The sequence below is a fragment of the Augochlora pura genome, chromosome 9, assembly GCF_028453695.1.
Source record: "Augochlora pura isolate Apur16 chromosome 9, APUR_v2.2.1, whole genome shotgun sequence".
In the NCBI taxonomy this organism is placed as follows: Eukaryota; Metazoa; Arthropoda; class Insecta; order Hymenoptera; family Halictidae; genus Augochlora; species Augochlora pura.
This window is the reverse complement of record NC_135780.1, coordinates 10,881,669-10,902,794: the sequence shown is the minus strand read 5'-3', so window position 1 is coordinate 10,902,794 and position 21,126 is coordinate 10,881,669. Positions and strand designations below refer to the sequence as shown.

At 33.7% G+C, this 21,126-nt stretch overlaps 7 protein-coding genes across 16 annotated transcripts; 4 read left to right on the top strand and 3 right to left on the bottom strand.

The window, feature by feature from the left end:
* Positions 1–70: 70 nt before the first annotated feature.
* Hay (ATP-dependent DNA helicase hay) lies at positions 71–4,860 on the bottom strand. 2 transcript variants are annotated; one of them, XM_078190497.1, is made up of 14 exons: positions 4,685–4,860; positions 4,352–4,563; positions 4,162–4,272; positions 3,762–4,082; positions 3,502–3,693; positions 3,342–3,439; positions 3,160–3,266; positions 2,793–3,089; positions 2,457–2,725; positions 2,229–2,393; positions 1,968–2,154; positions 1,752–1,900; positions 1,562–1,678; positions 71–1,497 (listed from the first exon to the last, which is right to left on the bottom strand). In XM_078190497.1, the coding sequence occupies exons 1-14, from the start codon at positions 4,716–4,718 to the stop codon at positions 1,369–1,371; spliced, it is 2,388 nt and encodes a 795-aa protein (XP_078046623.1). In that variant the 5' UTR covers positions 4,719–4,860; the 3' UTR covers positions 71–1,368. The 2 variants fall into 2 exon arrangements, 1 of the variants encoding a protein (XP_078046623.1); XR_013494806.1 differs by lacking the exon at positions 71–1,497 and having other exon boundaries at positions 1,752–1,902; positions 1,969–2,154.
* Positions 4,861–4,939: 79 nt separating this feature from the next.
* Positions 4,940–7,175, top strand: LOC144475016 (uncharacterized). 2 transcript variants are annotated; one of them, XM_078190513.1, is made up of 3 exons: positions 5,288–5,429; positions 5,515–5,847; positions 6,417–6,532. In XM_078190513.1, the coding sequence occupies exons 2-3, from the start codon at positions 5,762–5,764 to the stop codon at positions 6,493–6,495; spliced, it is 165 nt and encodes a 54-aa protein (XP_078046639.1). In that variant the 5' UTR covers positions 5,288–5,429; positions 5,515–5,761; the 3' UTR covers positions 6,496–6,532. The 2 variants fall into 2 exon arrangements, with proteins under 2 accessions (XP_078046638.1, XP_078046639.1); XM_078190512.1 differs by lacking the exon at positions 5,515–5,847 and having other exon boundaries at positions 4,940–5,429; positions 6,417–7,175.
* On the top strand, positions 6,561–10,182 carry Eaf (ELL-associated factor). Of its 6 annotated transcripts, none has more exons than XM_078190506.1 (8): positions 6,561–6,694; positions 7,225–7,338; positions 7,931–8,440; positions 8,507–8,738; positions 8,814–9,047; positions 9,260–9,540; positions 9,615–9,693; positions 9,773–10,182. In XM_078190506.1, the coding sequence occupies exons 3-7, from the start codon at positions 8,290–8,292 to the stop codon at positions 9,689–9,691; spliced, it is 975 nt and encodes a 324-aa protein (XP_078046632.1). In that variant the 5' UTR covers positions 6,561–6,694; positions 7,225–7,338; positions 7,931–8,289; the 3' UTR covers positions 9,692–9,693; positions 9,773–10,182. The 6 variants fall into 6 exon arrangements, with proteins under 6 accessions (XP_078046632.1, XP_078046635.1, XP_078046634.1 ...); XM_078190508.1 differs by lacking the exons at positions 6,561–6,694; positions 7,225–7,338 and adding an exon at positions 7,357–7,758 and having other exon boundaries at positions 7,931–8,148; positions 8,222–8,440; XM_078190509.1 differs by lacking the exons at positions 6,561–6,694; positions 7,225–7,338 and adding an exon at positions 7,356–7,758 and having other exon boundaries at positions 9,260–9,531.
* A 152-nt stretch (positions 10,183–10,334) lies between these two features.
* Chpf (Chondroitin polymerizing factor) lies at positions 10,335–13,920 on the bottom strand. The gene is made up of 6 exons (XM_078190499.1): positions 12,631–13,920; positions 12,251–12,558; positions 11,585–12,175; positions 11,237–11,512; positions 10,982–11,165; positions 10,335–10,897 (listed from the first exon to the last, which is right to left on the bottom strand). Exons 1-6 carry the CDS (start codon positions 13,274–13,276, stop codon positions 10,584–10,586), a joined length of 2,319 nt encoding a protein of 772 aa, XP_078046625.1. The 5' UTR covers positions 13,277–13,920; the 3' UTR covers positions 10,335–10,583.
* Positions 13,921–14,005: 85 nt separating this feature from the next.
* On the top strand, positions 14,006–15,619 carry Ecsit (evolutionarily conserved signaling intermediate in Toll pathway, mitochondrial). Its single transcript, XM_078190503.1, has 2 exons — positions 14,006–15,196; positions 15,277–15,619. Exons 1-2 carry the CDS (start codon positions 14,320–14,322, stop codon positions 15,567–15,569), a joined length of 1,170 nt encoding a protein of 389 aa, XP_078046629.1. The 5' UTR covers positions 14,006–14,319; the 3' UTR covers positions 15,570–15,619.
* A 106-nt stretch (positions 15,620–15,725) lies between these two features.
* Positions 15,726–18,047, top strand: LOC144475011 (alanine--glyoxylate aminotransferase 2, mitochondrial). 2 transcript variants are annotated; one of them, XM_078190501.1, is made up of 8 exons: positions 15,726–15,995; positions 16,102–16,190; positions 16,264–16,448; positions 16,521–16,836; positions 16,918–17,118; positions 17,197–17,511; positions 17,585–17,836; positions 17,911–18,047. In XM_078190501.1, the coding sequence occupies exons 1-8, from the start codon at positions 15,938–15,940 to the stop codon at positions 18,019–18,021; spliced, it is 1,527 nt and encodes a 508-aa protein (XP_078046627.1). In that variant the 5' UTR covers positions 15,726–15,937; the 3' UTR covers positions 18,022–18,047. The 2 variants fall into 2 exon arrangements, with proteins under 2 accessions (XP_078046627.1, XP_078046626.1); XM_078190500.1 differs by having other exon boundaries at positions 15,726–16,010.
* Positions 18,048–18,053: 6 nt separating this feature from the next.
* LOC144475014 (transmembrane protein 64) lies at positions 18,054–20,923 on the bottom strand. Of its 2 annotated transcripts, none has more exons than XM_078190511.1 (4): positions 20,666–20,923; positions 19,665–20,266; positions 19,418–19,579; positions 18,054–19,347 (listed from the first exon to the last, which is right to left on the bottom strand). In XM_078190511.1, the coding sequence occupies exons 2-4, from the start codon at positions 20,193–20,195 to the stop codon at positions 19,183–19,185; spliced, it is 858 nt and encodes a 285-aa protein (XP_078046637.1). In that variant the 5' UTR covers positions 20,196–20,266; positions 20,666–20,923; the 3' UTR covers positions 18,054–19,182. The 2 variants fall into 2 exon arrangements, with proteins under 2 accessions (XP_078046637.1, XP_078046636.1); XM_078190510.1 differs by having other exon boundaries at positions 19,665–20,263; positions 20,666–20,922.
* Between the last annotated feature and the right edge of the window lie 203 nt (positions 20,924–21,126).

The following is a 21,126-nucleotide window of genomic DNA, read 5'->3' as shown; positions in this document are numbered from 1 at the left end:
GAAGCTCTAATCAGTGAAACATGTGTCATCCGATAACAAAGTGTCCGGATTATCATTATCTAAGATACTGTTCCGCAAATCGTTAGTATTTCATACTATGGAGGTAATAGTCGGAAGAATTATAGGTTACAAAATTAGAACGGAATTAAATATTGGTTGAGTAAACAGGTGAGGTGGGCGAGGCCTCGAAACTTTCGAGGTCTCGATGTTTGAGACGAGTCGAGATCGTTCGAGATGAAGCGAGACGAAGCCTCGATAATATCGAGAATCTCGAAAATCTTTGGGTTCTCGGAAACATTCGAGAACTAAACGACCGAGTATATTGGACGAAATTTGTATGAGGAAATTAAACATTTTCCTAAGATTGGTTATTCAACTAACGCAATTGTCCAAAAACTGAGGTTAAGTTGTTAAATACTAATTAATTAAAATTACCTTTATGACTGCCTTCGGACACTATAGTAAAACGATAGTATTTTTATTGCAAATGGTCTACAACTAGAGGCGTCTTGACGCCGAGACGAACGCACATAGAAGGCCGAAACGCTCCGTCCTCGCATTAATGACGATCGGTTGCCGATCGTTACTTCTTGATCATGACCGCTTAAAGCCAACTCCTCGTCTCTGATTCCTTTGTTCGGAATTTTTCCTTGCGCTACTCTACACTATCAATAGTAAATATCTTGATTTAAGTATAAATGGAGTTTCAAACTACAAACCACTTTCAAACTACACGGTTCAATTATTGAATTAACTCGGAAAACTTGTGTCAAGAATTATCGTATTTGCTCGGATTATAAGCAACCTGAAATGCTTTACTAATAAATAACATGAAGTTTACATGTAACCATGGCAACCGGAAAAAATTGACAAACGGAGTTAGGTCACTTTCAAAATAAACGGCTCAAATATTTGTTCTATTAGTACATGTTGTATTGGTAGGCCTCGATTAGGCCACAAGATAATCAGTGTTTATACCAATTCTATGCTTGATCTTCATATAATATTTTTTCGTGATTTCGATAAGGGTCCTCTACAAACAAGAGGAAGTCCAGTGCTATGAATACAGTTATCGCTTACTGTAAACTGAATTATCGGATATATCCTTATCGCATTACTGTGTCAACTGAGCCGAAGATTTATATTTACGTAAATTGCATTACTGCCACGTAAATCGTACCAGCGAGTACCTGACTACTAATAACTACAAGACATAAAGTGTTTTATGTAGGTAAAATGAATTATTGATTGTCACTTTTGTAAAGCGCATTCTATTAACAATTTTCTTCAATAAAAAAATTCTTTGCATTAACTATAAAATTAATATTACTTCGGAAATACAATATGTACACTTTTGGCGAAAAATGATTATGCTCTGAACTTTTTGAACAATGGATGCTTGTTTGCAGTAGATGATCCAGGGGCTTTTCTATATTCGTAGTAAACTGCATCGTCGGCACCCGACATTGAAGTCATATTACCAGCCTTACGCATAATCTATAATAATAATTTCATTGTTATTAGAATAATATCGAAAATACATTAGAAGTGTAGAACTTACTGGTCTAGGTCCCTCCCCAGGTATTCTTTCTTCGTCCGCATCCATGTCACTAGCTGAGAGAACCTGTTGCAACAAATGTCCCTGTTCTTCTCGAGTCGCGTACATTAGGTCTGGCTCCTGTTTCAGAAAGGAAAATTAAGATTTAAATCGTTAGAAAGTGTTCGTGAAATCAGCAAGCGATGATACATACTTCATCCATCCCTGCGAGTTTTGTAATAACTTTATAAGCATATCCTTGATTCACGAGAAACCGTTGACGTTTCCTTGAATAATTCATCTCCATTGTGTCTTGTGAAACTAATGTATAAAAGAATGCGTTATACTCTTCCGCAATCGCGCCTAAAAACGACATTTCATGTTTTAATTTTAAGTGAAACAAATTTGATCTTTAATTACAAGAATTTACCTTTTTTGGCTCTTAAAATTCTACCCAATCGTTGGGCTTCCTGACGTCGCGAACCACCGTGCGATGATATTTGTATTAAGACATTAGCTTCTGGTAAATCAAACGACGTATCCGCCACTTTACTCACGAATATCGTGTTCACTTTGGTGTTAAATTTAAAGTTTTGCAAAATTTGTATTCGTTCGCTCTAAAGTGAACATGTCATCATGTTAATGCATTAAATTTTGCACATAACTGAATATTTATCATTGTCTTACTTACCTGACTAGTAGGACCATAGATGTATGGTTTGTTCATTTTAATGGCATAATGCTTTAAAGCAAAAACGTTATCTGAAAATACAATCGTCTTATCACCACGCCTTTCGTGATACCGTATTAAATACTGGCAGCAACGAAATTTGTTAGGATTCATAACGTAGAGTAACTGTAAATTAAAAATAGTTAAAAATGAATCGCTGTTACATTAAAATAACATACAATTACTTACCAACTTTTTGCTCATTTTACAACCAAGGTATTCTCTATAAAATTCTGGTGTCATAGGACACCAAACTTCGGCGCACTGCACTCTCGCGATAAAACCTCTTTTTTGGAGTTCCAACCAGTTAGCTTCATACAATTTCGGACCAATAAGGAAATTCAAATCAGCAATTTTATCGTCTTCACGCAACAACGTTGCAGTTAAACCCAATTTGCAATGAGACTGGACAATGGTCAGAACTCTTCTGAACATTTTTGCAGGAATCGTGTGTACCTCTAAAAATTATACTATATATGTACTAAAATTCAATTTAATAGTAGTTTTATGATAAGTCACAATTACCATCCAAAACCATGATTCCCCACTCTTGTTCCTGAAGCCATCGCATGGTTTGTTCAGCTTCCCACGAACGCTTCTGAGTGTGCGTAATCATAGAATAAGTCGTAACTAAAATGCCACAGCCCATTGGTTTGTCTTTAGCCTCACTTGTAAATCGACAAATCATCGAGTCATCGGCAGTGGACCACATTTTAAACTGCTGCTTCCATTGTTCCACTGACACTCCGGAGTTGCATAATACTAACGCACGTTTCCGTACCGTACAACAAGCTGTTACACCAACTAAACTTTTACCAGCACCTGTGTTACCGAAAAATACGAGAAAGGTAAATATCTGTTGGAAAGTGTTATTAATAATTTAGTCACTTACCGCAAGGTAAAACAATTACACCGGACCTGGCGCGTCCATTACCGAACATTTTTCGTAAACTTTTTTCTTGATAAGGCCTGAGCACTGCTGACGGCTTCAAGTCGATACTGGAAACACATTAAATGTATTTGATCGATCTTCCTGCATTGTTTTTAAATTCTTATCCAGATCGCCATACTCACTTGATATCCGGATTTACGCTATCGTTGCGGAAATCATATTCTGCTAATAACGGATGCTCCAATTCTATACATCTCTTCTGTATGACTTCAATTTTTTCCTGTAATAAGCTTTCGTTCTAGAAAAAGGATCTATTACAATAAATTAAGAAAATTTACACACCTGATTTACTTCAAAGCTAACAGTTTTTAATTCTTGCTCCTCTTCCTCATCTTCATCTTCTTTGTCCATTTTATCATAAAAGGTAGTTATGTCTTCTGGAACTACAGCAGCTTCTGCTGGAACTTGATCAGTGGTAGTCTCAGGCACTTTAGTTGTTCCAACTGGAATATTAGTCACTGCTTTTGCTCCAAACTAGAAGTAAACGAAATACCTTACACTATGGTCAATCGATTTATTCCCTTACCAATAATAAGTTTTACCTGCGGAGTTTTTGTTTTGCTCTGAACATTCGTAATTATTTCTTCTTTCTCCTCTTCTACATTTTTTCTCAGTCTGCATTCTTGAATCACTGGATCTTTCAATAATTTTTGTAACACTTCGGGGTAAGGTGATTCAACAAAATATTTGTTGTGCTTCAATACTAACTTCACTTTGCCATAGGATAATGTACATAACTTTATAAACTCTATAATACCATCAGGAATACTAGTCTTGCTGAGTCTTTTTAAATACTCTATAATATCATGTGTTTGAAGACCAACACTAACAGCGGCATACAATGAGTAAGCAGTTAGTTTGTACTATAAAATAAAATAAAATAAGCTTATTAAAAGTATTTTGATTTGTAGCATTAATTTGTTAACATAATAATTATTTTACCTCATGAATATGCTCTGGTCGACACACAGGCTCGGAGATAGCAATTAGGAAATCATGTGCATGTTTATAGACAGGTGAAAAGGACTCTAAGAAAATGTGTCCATTTGGTGCCTGAATAAATTGTTTTAACATTTAATATAAAACCTTCAATAATATGACAATAAAAAACGATTCAATGCCGAGGTCTTACCACCCAGAGTGGTCTTGATGCACAGTCAGGTTTCAAAATCATTTGAGAACGATAATCTTTTGCGCCAAACTCATCCTCCAACGCTGTTTCGTCTTGTTTTTCAACATCATTTTTCGCTGCATCTGGTACACCGTCCGCTTCATTATCGTCTACAGAATCGTCGTCGTTGTACTCTTCAGGATCTTCTTTACGTTTTTTCCATTTACCTCGATCTGTAAAAGTAAACAATTTCAAACGTATTGCCATTTGTACTCACATAACCTGTCACTCTACTATAGGTCATTATTTACCAAAAATATGATATTTGATTTAAGAAGACAATTGATTTCGTACCATTATCTTTTTTAAACCGCTTCGGCGGACCCATTTTTTATTATGAATTTAAATCAATTCAATTCTCCGGCTTAATTATTTTTTATTAATTTTATCAACACAATGTAACTTCCCGAGCAGCTGCAACAGAAACACGATGTTTATGCATGACATCCACACAACTATATACACCACATGCGCGTCTACTTCTATCCTATCATCCTATCTATGTGTACATGTAATCGTTCTGATCCTCTTTGCCCCGAAACTGTCTGCATCTACGATTGTATCGTAGTATAGTCATATGTATGTGCTGCCGCCTGTGACAGCAATGTGTCAAACTCGAATAAATTCAGAGCAGTAATACAACATAAATAGCATAGACGTTCTATTTACAGTGGTATTGGTCATTTATCTTTCTAACCTAATCACTCTTAACGAACGTAAGGAATCAATGAAAAATGTCATTGATTCGAGTCTGAAAGGTTTTCGTGTACCGCTGATTTGAAATTGCAATCGCATGGAATTTTTCATTCAACATATTATATCTCGCAACACGAGATTAATCTCGCCGAGAAGCAAGGTGTTCGTGAATAAAAGGTGACCATGGTTTGTCCCAGTGGTGTTATAGCTCACCTTGCCAAATTAATTGTGACAATTGGTTGCATATACACTATCAGCAACCCGTATAGTAAAGCAAGTGTCTGGTCACTTCGTGCCTTCCAAACTCTACTTTCACACTCCGTCATAGGGATTCTTAGGTTTGGTAAGGAAGTACCCTTCAATGTTTTCATTATCCTGCATCTTGATATCCGTCTAGTATATTTTTTAAAACAACATTATCTGTACAGAGCCCCCAAAATGTATGACTAATAAAATATTGGGGGTCATGCAGAGGATTAGTTGGTATGAAACTACATGAGGGTATTGTACTTGACTTTCAAACGTAGAACTCTAGCAGAGGATGATGTGTTTTTAGTTCGTCGTTAGTAGCTTTTCCATGTTGTTGGAACAGGTGAGAAATAATACTGCAGCTCTTACACACCGGTTCGAACGGGACTTGTGAAAGAAAGAAAATGATTGCACGCAATTATCACTATGCAGAGGATAGTGATCATATTGTCTAGAAGTTTGCATAGTAAAGAGAACATGCACATTAGTTGCTTTACGCTTATCCACGCAAGGTATAATGTCTGTCCAAATTCCTTATCTTACTAACTAAGAAATGTATTTAAACATTGCTTTTGCATGTTGATGAGGCTTAATGGTCAAACTACTTTGCATGCTATAGTTTTGGCCATGAAATTCTAATATTAATGGATTTTTCATTTTTTCCCATTCAATATTGACTCTTTTTATGTTAAAGTAACTATTACTAAACACTGACTTACACTTATTATATTAAAAAGATTACTAAAGATTACTAAATCTATAATGGTAACAGCAATAACATTTCATATTATTTCTCGCAAGTTCCAACTACTACATCCATTCTTATATTTAATCTCACAATTACACAACTATCTTTTGTGTTTATTTTATTTCTTACTATCTAATGCTGTTAAATGGGCACATTGAATAGTTAAAAAATTCAATACTGTTATAGTCCTCCTAGAACACTGAAAACTTTACAGAATATATATTCTCTGTTTCATTGTTTGAGCGCAATAAAACATAGTTAATATAATGGCACTTGTACTGAATTATGTGTGTGAAACATTAAGCACATTATTTTTAGCAATGTTACTTCCAGGAGCTCCATGCATCTCATCAGCAACTACTTTAGTAAAGTACCTAAGGATTTTCTACGATTGGTACTCCAAAGTCATTGATGTTGCACCTTTGGCACTGTTTACCGCTGGTATCCTAAGCGGATATGGGATTAACGAAACGGTTTGGCTCATAGTACTTTCCTTTGGCGTTTTACCAATATTTTTCCAGCTGCAGACAAAACGAAAAGAAAGGCAAATAAGGAGGCATCAGTTGTTACAAAATATTGCTTCCACGTTACAGCTGTTAATGATTACCTTGGTAGGCTTGCAAAATAGTAATTACAATGTTATCAGTCTGGTTGCTTCCTTCGTTTTCGAACGATTTTTCATCGACGAGTTTTGCTACTATTACGATATTCCAAGTACCGATTTAACCCAATATTCTCTTTGTTTCATAGAAATTTTTATGGTATTGACCCTGAATGAACTGTGAATAATATTGATATATTGAAGTGTTATTGCATTTTTATACCCTCGAAGAAAAGAATAAACAGATTTTCCAATTATGTACAAACTTGATTTCAAATTTTCCGGAACTTCGCTGCACAATAAATTCCCTAGAGTTACAACATATTTTTACGTATAGGAATTTGAAGATGTTACTAATTTTTAGAAATTTAAAAATTTAAAATAATATTTCTTCTATGACACAAAGTGTTTTTATAAAGATTAAATATTTATCGAAATCTTAGAGATTCATTTTCTCAAACTGCGTAATAAATGTTGCTTTTTTTAATTAATCCCTCAGGTTTTTCATGTTCATTTTTACTTCCCAGTGAATTGTTTTAGGATTGAATTATCAGCCAATCATTACAAAGCAGTTCCTACGACTATTCATGCTAACAGAGCGCACTGCGACTAAAGCGTTGTAGCGATAAGCTCCCGACGTGCCATCTAGAGATAGCTAAGTAAAATAAATTACTAGTCGTAGAATAGTTAGTTTTTAATTCTTAGGTTGTAAGTCTAGTTTAAGGGTTGCGCGCTTCCCCTAAGGGTTGGTGGAGAAGGAAGGAACCGGTTCACTCTATTCTCTCCACAACATAATGAAGTGACTAAAAGTGCGTGGTATCCACAAAGAGACTCCTTATTCATTTTATATCCGCGATGTACGTATACACGTAGGCACGGATAAAATATAACTGGTCGGGGAAATTCCCCATAGAGAACTTGCAAAACTTGAATGAAAACCGTCGAAGTTTCGCTTCTGTGAAAATCTTCAATATCCATGTCCATACTTAATTGCTACATATGTATGTATGTATATACTGCATACCAGTGCATACACTCGACAAGTTAATTTTCTATAGAACCTAAGAACTTTAGGTACGATACGTCTACCAAGTATTTAAGAATGAATCAATTGAAACATATCCAGAGTTCGATCGAATCAATCGAATGTTTGAACTCCTAGGATTGGTTATCTCTTGTTTTATCGAAAGTGTTCTCGATATCATTTGACGAATTAACCATAAGTATTGAATCTTTATGCCCGCAGATTGTACTTGGATTCAACTAGGTCAACGAGGAATCGTGTAGTGCGAACAGTAATCATTTAATTCTGTTTTCTCGCTTGCCGAATCGATTTACTGATCGTTAAAATACAGTTCAAAGATAATAGTTTTCTGCGAAGCGATCAATCGAACAGACGACCGAGTGTGTTCGCCGTAATAGTAGAAATTACTCAGCTTTCTCGAGCAGCTGTTACTGGAAAATGCAAGTGTGCGTCTCTGCCATATTTTGGCAGACAGACCAATAAAACATTGAATTGGTAATCTGGATTTATTAGGAACTGCTTGTGCCTGGAGCACATTGCGCGGTTACGTTCACGGAGACCGAATAATCAAAACGGTCCCGATGAAATCGGTTGCCTCCGTCTCCGAGACAAGTTTTCAAGGCATCGGGCGTGACATGGCAGAGCGGCTCGGTTTAGGTTCCGAAATTCGGGAACTGAAGTTGGGACCAACTTTCACCAACAATAGATCCACTGCTTTTCATACCCTGAAATGTTAGTACATGAGTTAAATAAATTTCAAATTTGGTTCACACGTTCACGCTGGTCTCTTACTTGCAGATGATTTTAAACCGGCCAGTGTTGATGTTTCCAAAGTGGCTAGAGTCGATGTGGGAACTAATAACACTATGACAGTCACTGTACCTCACTTGGATGGTGCTGGAATTCCTCATACAGTGTTCAAAGGTTCTCAAAGACCTTATCACAAGGAATGCGTTCTTATAATAGACAGAAATACAGGAGAGATTACATTGGAGAAATTGACTGCGAACATACAAGTTAAAAAGACTAGGTACAGTTAGATTTTATCCTATCAATTTGTGTATTGTGAATGGAAGTGATTGATACATGTTATATCATTTTTTAGAACAGAGCCAAAGTCACAGTCACATTTAGGAGTTCCTGGGACAAATAGTAGTGGCAGACCTATAACTCCGGTAGAAACCAGGAGAAGCCCCACCCATGGTAGGGCAACTGGAAGAACAAAAGTTACAAGTGGAAAGAAAAGAGAACCTAGCGTTCAGTTGCCTTCAAAACAATTCAGTCCTCTTAGAGTTTCTCCCTATCATAACAAAAGTCCACCTGCTACTACAATTAATAGGTAGGAAACTAGAAGATACTAAAAATATGACTCTAGTAATAATGAAAATTATTAAAGATTTCAGACGTAGGAACAAAAAAAGTCTTCAATATAATTTATCAAGATAAAGAAATTAAGTTACAGACATAATTTAATTCATTTTCTATGTAGTAATCATACTATTATACATTAAGATTTTTTCCTAAACTTACTAACAACACACAGTACTTTAGTTCACCAGTGCAATCATCTGCTGCACCAACCTTGGCTAGTTTGCCAATGATTGGCTCTGATATGGATGACTGCCCACTGATGTCCGGGTCATTCCCTACAAATTCTTCTGTACCTCCACGACCGTCTCCTGCTGTGAATACTCAACCAACTATAAAAGTTCCAGTAAATACAGACAGTGATGAGGGTGCTCTTAGTGATTCTGTTACAAGTAGTTCAAGCTCAGATAGTTCGGATAGCGAATCTGAAATGGAAACTGTTCCAGTGATACCAGGTAGTAATGGTACGTATTTACAATTTGTATATATCCCACTTGCTCACAGTATTTTAAAACTATTGGTTTTATATATTATTTAGGACATATGCAAAGTATGCCAGATAACCTTTTAACTGAGGACTTGAAGCTATCGGAATCAGAGTCTGACAGTGATTAGTGGTAATATACACATAAATAATATGCAATAGTGCATTATTTTTAACAAGTGAATTTTCATTGACATATATTACTTTTTTAGAAACATCGAAAAAAATTGTTAAAGATCATTCTGGCAAAACCGTTTTCTTTGGGCTGTCGAAAAATAAATGACAGTGACATGGAGACATCTACAACAGAGAAATAAATTTGTGTAGCCAGTTCGTAAGGACGCTTCACATATTTTGCATGTACTATAGTAAGTTACTCTATAGGAAGTAAATGGTGAACCTTTACATTTTCCAGTAATAAATACATGGGAATTGTAACGGATGTAAACAGTAACGTTGTATATGTACATTTATTTATAAGGTATTAGGGACTGTACAATTACTATTGATTAATATTTAGTGTAATTATACGATCTTTACTTTCTCATATATTTTGAAAGTAGAAATCTTGCCAAAACTTTTTACGCACTTCCTAGGAAAGTGGTGAAAGTATTTTCGATTATTTAATTTGTTAAAACTTATTTTTGTTGTGTTTGGAATGTCCTTAATATTTGAATGTTATACATGGTACATCCGATTGGTTCCACACATAGAATTTTGCCTTAAGATGATAAACGTTGTAGCATATAATGTATACACAAAATCGATAAACAATTGTATTACTTATAAAATATTTATTTAAACGAAATTGTATAAATTTAATAAAGTATTCCTCTCGTAATATGAATCATATTATATGTAAATACAATTAATTAGTTATATCAATAATTGATTGTCAATGTTTCCTCGCATTACCACGTTTTTGTACTGCAGAGATTACTGTCATTTTTTAATCTGATAATAAGAAACATCGGTCGCTCATGCAAATGAAGACTTTTTTATACATTAATCAGAAAGAATAATTTATGACTGATATAAATTATTCTTATAAATTTGGTAATCTAATACCAATCTCGCAAGCTGACTACGTCGACCCAAATGGAAAATCCTTGACTGGTCGCAAAGTTTGTACATATTACTGTAGGCGTTATTACAGTCAATGTCTTTATATTTGACTTTTAAAGCTGGCTCCACTGCCCTCAATATATGTACATTACTAAAGGAAACAAACATTTCGTAGAGAGATGTAACAGGTAGATCGTGGGATAGTTTTAAGAGAGGTGGAATGTCTCTATCGGAGTGTGTTATTGGAATGCTAGTCTCGATCATTCTCCGCACTGTAACATTTAAGAGAAGTAATCTTAATCCTCCTTTGCTTTAAATACAGTTGACATTCTGAACTTTTTTTTTTAAGCACTTACTTGTATTGTAATCTCTGACGTAAAACGCAATATTATTATAATTATAATCATCGTATCTTCCATGATTACGATTGATGTCGGTGTCAACGTGTTTCGCATCATTTATGTGAACTATGTCAGGTTGAAACTCCACAAATGGTATCGGACTGAATATTTGATACTGACTGATTGTGTTCATACGAATCTGGCCATGAAGGTGTCAATTAATTTACATCTTTGATATATAGCAATAGTTACAGTAAATAATATACATACTCTGTTTAAATAATCCAACCGCAGTTGTGTTCCCGTCTCAGCGAATAGTATCAAACTCTCAGGTGAAAATTTCCGAATACATAAATCTGTGACAGCAATATTTAACATTGGATCCAAGTCGATGGATGTTATATTACTTGGCAAACGAATAGAAAGCCAAGTTATTTTCGACTGATTCTTTTTGTATTTTTCAGCCAGCGTTAGCGCGTATTGTTTAATGTCATAAAATACATCCCCTTTGCCTTTCGATGTGGTACCAAAATTGTATAAAAGAGCCTATTAAAAGATTGTATTAAACAGACTCCTATGGAAAATATGTATGAAGAAATAAATGACAGGAACACCTACCATCATCAAAAATGTTTTGTACTTTTTCTCTATGCAGTCTATAGCATATTGTTCAAGAAAATTTAATGCAGCCTGCTTCTTTGACGAATCAACAATCAATAATATATTCACTCTTGTATTTTCCGTCACATATGGAACTGGCAGAATTTCAACTTTACCAAGAGGTTTGCAAACTTCGATTCGTTTTCTTATTTCTTTGCCAGTCATTGTGTCGGTGAACGCTACGTCTAATATGTAGTCCATTCCTCGAGATGCGTCAAACTTTTGGTAACCGTTTAATAATTTTTTGAATTTCAATTTTTGTCGAGAATTACCGATAACTTTCGAGGTTGTTACGTTAATTATTCGGTCTATATCAAACTTTGCATCGGCTTTCAATCTATGCACAGTTGAGAAATCGGTTTCAAAGAACATATGAGTTTCATTGAAGTATGTCCATCGTAAAATATCGAAACGACTGGATGCTCTGTTTCCTGGTTGATTGCCAATGGGCCAAGAAATATTGTAATCCTGCGATGGGCCCAAATGTGCTGTATCTGAAATCGATTTTCTGATGTCGGTAATTTGCCTCTGAATCTCAATGGATTTCATCTGAAAGTAATATGCAATAAGAATAAGTCATAAATAATCATTGTAACTTATAAATAAATTAACATTCGATCATACCGCTGCAAAGTAAGTGTTAAATTTGTAAATAAGCAGATGATCATATATTGGGTATATCACAAATGAATTTAAAAACTCCTCGTTTTCAACTAGATCCTTAAGGTTTTCTTTAAATAAAAATGTGGGTTTCAGCTGGGTAAATTGGTATTGTTGTCCTTGTGTCTGATCGGAACAAACCATAGATGAAGAGTGAACAACACATCGACCAAAATTAACATTGTCTGAATCAGAATAGGCATTCTTCACGCACCAGTCCAAATTGTTTTTTAATTCTTGCACCACTGAATTGCTCAAAAGTATTCCTGATTCTGAAAGTTGATAAGAAAAATTTTTATTAATAAAATGATAAATGTTACAGACTCTGGTTGCAATCTACTTACCTAAAGAACAATAATTTTGAATGTTTCCGGGTACACCCATATGAACCTTTTGACTTACACTGATCTTGGTGACAAATTCAACTAATTTCTTGGCATTGATGTAACTTACATCTTTAATCAAGAAATAGTAATCATAATTTTCTAGATAATTGTCAATTATATATTTCATAGTGTGGAATGGTTTTAGAATACTTCTAGTGTCTGTGAACCCAACTATACCAGGAAGGGTAACATTAGGCTTGGTTCCTTCTGGTATAGAAATGAAGTAACGTATTTTGTCAACGATATGGGCCACTGTTTTATTAATTGCTATATCTCTACTATGCAAATGTTGTTGACTCGTGATTACCCCTACAAATAATTTTTCTCTAATTCCAAGCTCTGTAGAATAATATCTCGGACGTATCAGTGTTTTTGGTACTCTTTGCGCCTGTTGCGGTTTGCTATTGATATTTATCTTTGGTTCGTATTCATCCAAGGTTTCTGGATAATTTGAATAAGGCATTTGGTGATCTGCATTAATGTCATATTCGTCCATATCAATTGTCATTGACATCATGCTGAGGCTTAAGCCCATGCTTAGCCCGATTATTAAATACATATTTCCCCAACAGTAAGACAAGAGTATTTTAAACATCGGATTCATACTTGCAGAGTATTTAACAATATGTACAATGTAAATAGCCCATTCAGTATATATCACAGAAACTAGAACGGTTTGTTTTTTTTTTTATATTAAAATTATTATAAGCTTTAATCTTACACGCTAATAACATTCGGTCATTTCTTCATTTCTTTTCTGTAACGTCAGGTACAGAAACATTCTTTTGTAATAATTTTAATAATCATACACAATTCTTTCGGGCTCATCACGAAAAATAAATTCACGGACCTTTGGTTTATCCTCTATTATGTCACGACGAAGGTGTAACTTCGCATTTCTTTTCATGCTGAATTGATATAATTAACTTGGAAAATACTTTTGGCGGCACATAATTTGAGTATTTATGTAATGTCAAGCCAACAGTTATAAAATGTACTCATATACTTTAACGAAACAATTACATATGTACATGCTTATGTGCTACTCAATTTTAAATTTAAAACTTAATTTAAAGCTGTTCTATTTTTGGTCTTCGTAATGACAGAGGTTCTCAATACATTTTATCAAGCCACAGAAATTACATTATGTACAATATGCAGTACTGTAATAGCAATGCCAATTAAAATGCTAATAGGCAAAATTACCAACAGCATTGGTTAGATTTTGGTTAATAGTTTCACCGTTTTGTCATTTACTAATTGGCACTTGTTGGCACTGTCGGACCCACCGCGGACCTTTTTAATGTTACCATAAAAGACGCTAGGTGCCACTGTTACCGGTGTAATTTACTCTGTCGGTATAATTTTACAGCAGAGATCAGTGTACAATAATTTTGGTTACTTTTAATAAATTTATGAAACTAATGTAAGGAAAAGTGTGGTAATGGAATTCATTACCGAATATAAAAATTATATCATTGCATCTGTTGTAAATAACGAATTTGGAGAATTTTAATTTAGTTTATATAGATTTAAGAATTTATACAAAAACTATTTTGTTAACAAATATCAAGCACAGTGTGTATAATACAATACAATACAATATAATATAATTTCAATGAGACGGATTACATAAACGTAATTAATATGGAATTATTAATACAAAAATTTCCTATGTTCTATAAAATTGGAACGCATAGAATATCGAAATTTGTACAATTAACACTTGTAAATTACATGCACAATAATAACAATGTTTTATATAACAAAAACAAGCCTAACGATACAGCATCTATTACTTATCCTTTCCGTATGGCAGAAAGAAAAGAGAAACAAGCATTTTTAGATGTTGTACATATGTATTCTAAGGAAACTACTTTAAGAACCGGACAAGCAGAATTTATTATCCATGCTATGAAATACATGGACGAATTCGGCGTGAACAAAGATTTGGAAGTTTATAAAGCACTGATGGACGTATTTCCTAAGGGACATTACATACCGACAAATAAGTATCAAATCATGTTGTATCACTTTCCAAAGCAGCAAGATACAGCTCTTAGATTGTTGCAAAAAATGGAAAGTAATCAAGTAATACCTGATTATGAGATGCAGGAAATGATTTTGAATATTTTTGGTTCGGCTAGTATACCCATAAGAAAGTTCTGGCGCATAATGTATTGGTTACCAAAATTTTCGAGATTAAATCCTTGGAAAGTCCCAGATTCTACGTTTAAGAATCCGAAAGAGCTAGCTGGTTATGCTATACAAAAATTATCTAGCAAAGATGTGTTAAGCAAAGTTACAGAATATAGGACAAAGGATATACAGGATGCTGTGGATGATACATGGATTATATCTACAATGAGTAAAACGCAGCAAGAACTGCTTGCTGTACAACCTACCACTAAGCCTTTATATGTTGAAGGACCTTTTATGGTTTGGATTGGAGAGAACTCTTTAGATTATTTTGTATTGAAAGGAGATCCAATTAAACGTGAAATTGTACATACTAGTGGGGATGGTAAATATATATCTATACATAAACAAATACATGCTACTATATTATAATAAAATTATATAGTTTTACCATTTTCCTTCTAGATGTCTGCAATATAAAAATTCCTTTTTGGGAGAAGCTACACAATCGTATACCTGTTACTGTACATGAACAAGAAGATGGTGTATATTATGCAATGTGTCTTACCGGCACGTCCTCCAAAGATTCTCTGCTATCTTGGATAAGATGTTTGCAAAAAACGAATCCTATCTTAAATCATATACCCGTTGTGTTCAAACTAAAATCAGTAGCAGAAAGGCCATTGTACATAGAAGAAAATACTAATGCTACTAAAAGAATAGAAGAAAAAAATAAAAATACGTTAAAAGATGAGTAATTTATGTTAGTAAATAATTTACATGCGCAAATAAAAGTTTTTTTCTTAAACGATCGCGTTAAATTATTTAGCGCTATGTACAATTTAAATGTATTGAATCATTGATCATTCTACCAGTCACACCATTGTCTACTTTAAATATTCTATGTGTATGTATCAGCATTCATAAAAAAAGCGCTTTTGGTCTTTCTGTTTATACATTATTCAATGTACCCATATATATACATGAGCGTTCAAATAAAAATAAACTCGTTTAATTTTTAGACTTAAGTACAAGTAAACATGGAGTGCTGTCAGAAAAGAATTGATTGTTCAGCAGTGAAGACGTGCTCTATAATACGCTATTTTATAAATAACATAACATTGACATGTCGGTAAACAATGTCGCCAAAATGTATGCAAATGTTCTCTATAAAAAATCAAACAGTAAGCATTTTAATGGTGCGAAATTTAAATCTTGTTAAAGCATATAAATTTTAAAATTTCATTTCCGAGAGTAGTATAATATTGATTGTTATTATTATTTTGATAGAGTTTACTAAACAAATAAGATCTTTGGCAACTAATACAATGGATTCTTTAAAAATGCCAGACTGTAAATACATACCTTCAAGTTATATGGTGAGATATTTTTTTTTTACTGTAAAAATACTATTTTTGAACTCTGATTGTGCTAAAAGCTTCTTATGTTTAGGGTTTAGATTATGAAGAGATAAAAAGAGCACACGAGTCAGTGGTGTCTCCTTCTTTAAAACCATTTTATAAGGAACCCTTAATTATTCATGAGGGTCAAAAACAATGGTTGTGGGATCATTGTGGGAAACGTTATTTGGATATGTTTGGTGGTGTTGCCACAATATCTGTTGGACATTCTCATCCGTAAATATACAGCTTGTAAAAGAGATATAATTTAAATAATAAAATAATGTTTTTCTTATTTGTATTATTTAGGAAAATAGTTGAAGCTATAACTGAACAAACAACAAAGTTAAACCACGTATCCTCCGCATATATGCAACCTCGTTTACATGAATATGTGAAGAAATTAACTAAAAAATTTCCAGAAAAGCTAAAAGTAGTTTATTTAACAAATAGTGGTTCGGAGGCGAATGAATTAGCATTCTTAATGGCTAGAGTTCATACGCGTAATCATAATGTCATTTCATTGAAAAACGGCTATCATGGAGCAACTTATGGGACGATAGCATCCACTGCTATAAGTACTTGGAAGTACCCATTTGTTGTACAACCACCCGGATATTTGCATGTAGATGTCAACCTTACGTAGAGCTATATTCTGTTACATAACAAATGATCAAACTTGCATTCATAGAAGATCTGATTTCAGGTAACATATCCAGATGTGTATAGAGGCCAGTGGGGTGGTTCAAAATGCAGGGACTCGTTGGTGCAAGCAAATAGGCACTGTGATTGCAACAATGACGAGTGTGAAGCATCTGAGAAGTATTTTAATGAATTTGAGGATACATTTTGTTTTAGTTTATCCCGTGCACAGGGCATAGCTGCATTTGTAGCTGAGAGTATTCAGGTACCCTCGTAATTTGGAAAAATAATTATACTGCGAAAAACATTTTCTTTTCAATTAATTATAAATTTTACGTATTAGGGAGTTGGAGGAGCAGTACAATATCCTAAAGGTTTTCTTCAAAGGGTGTACAATTATGTCCGCAACAAAGGCGGTATTTGTATAGCAGATGAAGTTCAAACTGGATTTGGTAGAACTGGTGAACATTTTTGGGGCTTTGAAGGTCATGGGGTGTTGCCGGATATAGTAACACTAGCGAAAGGTATGGGAAATGGATTTCCTCTTGGCGCGGTAGTCACTACCACCGAAATAGCCAATAGTCTAAATGCTGCATTGCATTTTAATACTTTTGGTGGAAATCCGGTTGCATGTGCTGTGGGAACGACAGTGCTTGACGTAAGTATATTTAATACCTTTATACCAAATAAAGTTTTTTTTAGACTGTAATATTTTATTAAATTAATTGCAGATCATCGAAGAAGAGGGACTTCAAGAAAATGCGCATGTCGTTGGCATGCACTTGATCAATCGTTTGAATTCTTTTCTATCGGAATTCCCAAATATTGTAGGCGATGTTAGAGGTAAAGGTCTAATAATCGGCATAGAATTAATTTCAAATCCGGAAACGAAACAACCATTAGAAAACGAACATATGACCGAGATTTTCGAAGACATAAAAAATATGGGTGTCCTTGTTGGCAAAGGAGGATTATATGCAAACGTAAGTAAATCAGTAATTGTTCTATAAATATTTATAATATTCATCGTATGAACATTCGTATTTGTAATGCGCAGGTATTGAGATTAAAACCACCTCTGTGCGTGACCAAACAGGATGCGGACTTCACTTTCAACGTGATTAAGAAGGTGTTAGAAAGACATCAACTGAAACATTTTAAAGTATAATTATAAACGAAATATATAGTTCAGAAAGAACATATAAATACAATCCCTTTTATTTGGTACAGTCAGTTATAATTTACATTATCTATATTACAATTTGTACAATATACTTTTCGTAATGTTATTAAATTAAGTTAGCATGCAAACTGTGTGACTACTGTTAAGTTAAATTGGTTATTCGCAGTATAGATAAACAATATATTTGGCAATAAAATGATTTTTGTTCAACTTTTGTACATTTTTTTCATTCTAAATAAGAATATATTGTATAGAACATATCTATGTTAAATTCAGGAATACTTATTTGCTGATACGATAATAACTTAATTTGAAAATTTGTCACATTTTTTCCGCCATAGCAGTTTCAGTCTTCTCGATCAAATGCATTCCGACTTCATTGTCACAACAGTTCTTGTATCTTCGATGTAACTAGTGATTGCATAGGTTTTTGTAAACGTAAATATTTTAAACATATTCCACCTTAGAAACGTTATAGAAGCGAAAGTATATACATAAAGCAAAAAAATAAAAATCAATTTTTCTTAAATTATCGTTCCTCCCTCAACTTAAATTAAAGTTCAACAACTTCCATGTTTCCCGTATTTTTATAATTGTATTTTGTTTCTAAATCCTTAATCCACAATATATAAATATATTTTGGAAATCATTATATTTTTGGAAGACTTGCTTCTAAACACATTGCACCGGGATAAGTTTAAAAAAACGTAGAATGCAGTTAATCGTACATTATTAATAAATGTAAATGCAACAAAATTTACATAGAATAAATGAAGACATAAGATACGGAAAAGTTTCCTAATCGAAACTAAAATTTGGCACAAAACGTAGAAATCTTATATTAGAAAACTGTGTATGTATACGAAACGCTGCTTGTTTCTGTTATTGCTTGCAGGTTTTCTTTATGTCATGTTTAATTAAATAACTAGCGATTAATTACTTTTTGTATCACAAAATACTCAGTTCTTTTACTATAACATTATGTATGTAGATACCGATTGTAAGATTATTTCTTTCTGTTCGACAATTAAATAACATTGAATTTTTTTTATATTAATTTATATGGTCCAGTGATGAAATACTTTGAATTTGGAAAAGAAATATATGAACAGTATCCGTTGTAGAAATAAGAATTACATAAGAGTCTTAGGCGAGTAAATTTGTCAAAACTATCTTAGAATCTGGTAATGTATCAAGAAGGTAATGAGAGGAATCAGCCATTGAGGCCAAGTCTGATTCTAATAATGCCAACTGAAGTTCTCTTCGAGCTTTTTGCACAACGTACACCATTAATGAAACACCTATTAGAATCTGAAAATAAGATACCTTGGTTATTAGTATAAGATATGTCTTAATAATTATTTTTAAATAGATTGCTTACCTGAAAACAGAAGACAATATAACCAGTTGCTGCTGTTGATCTATCTTCAAGAACATCTTGCATAGATCGCAGACTACTGCCCAAATAAATGTTAATTATTTGAGCTGGTAATAGACCTAAAGCACTAGCTAAATGATATTGGATGCCACCCATGTTGCTTACCTAAGTATTAATTTCATTTTATTATTTTAATTAGATGCATTAATACGTATAATGTTAAAAAAAGAAAAGAAAAAATGGTACACACTGCAAAAATAGTGTTTTGCAGACCAAATGGAATAGGAGTCAATCTTGCGAACAGCACAACTTTGAAAGCCTGTGGTCCAGATATAACTCTGAGTATTGCTCTTGCAGTATCATTTTGTAAGAGTGCCCCAATTGGCAGTTTTGATGACAATACGCTAAGAGTAACATGTGCTATGGCTATTCCCAAATTAGCTGACAATACCACCATCATAATACCTCTTAATATACCAAAAAGATATCCACTGGCTATAATAAGGAATAGATAACCAATCACAATGGGAAATGAGACCACCGTGAACAAGGTGATAAATATTATAGTGACTATCCATATGTTTTGATGTTCAATCCAATAAAGCAGCACTTTGATGTAGTCTCTGCAGATAAAAACTATCGCTCCCAAGAGAGCCAAAGTAGTGATCGTTACAACAATGTAACATATTGAATTTGAATTTATGCAATTGCATTGTATCGACGAAGAGCTCTTTGATGGTCTAACGCTACCTTCTACATCCTCTATATTAATTATGTCCATGGTCGATGTGATTATCCCTCATTATGTACAAGGAAAAGACTATTTAATTATCATCCTTCTGGCACAACCTACTTGACAGACAAATAATACAGAACATATAGATTACATCACCTTATCACTTGTTTCGTGTTAGTATTTGTAAGTGGATATACTACGTACATATTACATTTTCATAATAGTCTAACTAAAGATATTAAGTTATTTTATCTCGATTAAAAGAGAAAGAAAGTTTCGTCTTTCCATAAAATTTAAATGACTATACGTAAGGAAAAGCAACTGATATTAAATTGGTTGTTTCAAGAATATGTTACGATTTTTACATACAATTATTTATTTTCAAAGCGTGCAAAATCTGCGAATGATTTTCATTCAAATGGTACAATTGCCGATTAGTCCTACGTAATTATTTTATCCATTAAACGAATGCAAAATTTGTAGGAATAATAAACAGGTGCGCAAATTATTTTTACCTTGTGACACTATCATAATAAAGAATCTCTTAAATCGTTCTTCGTCGTTTCTTTCATCACTGTTTCGTACAAATAGTAGATTGATTTTTATACTTTCTCTTCGTATCGCTGCACATTTTTATGGAAGAATATAATGGATTTAAAATAAAAATACAAATCATATAACCGCCTTAAATACAGAATATGTAATTGAAATCCGTTTACGTTTCCTGTTGTCAGCGAACGGTATAGGATGATGTCAATCTATAACGTTTACGTATTACGGTAACGCCTCCTACTCTTGCACACCTCGAGGCCAAAATTCGATCCATTAGCGAGGGTTAATATAGAAATTTTGCTTCGCTTCGATTGGTTGGAGATTTACCGGTAAGATATCGCTGCCCTCAATGTCAAAGAAAAAGTCCACACTAGTGATCAGCGGTCAGTAATCATTGACCGGAGGTCAGTTTGTATCCCAAAAA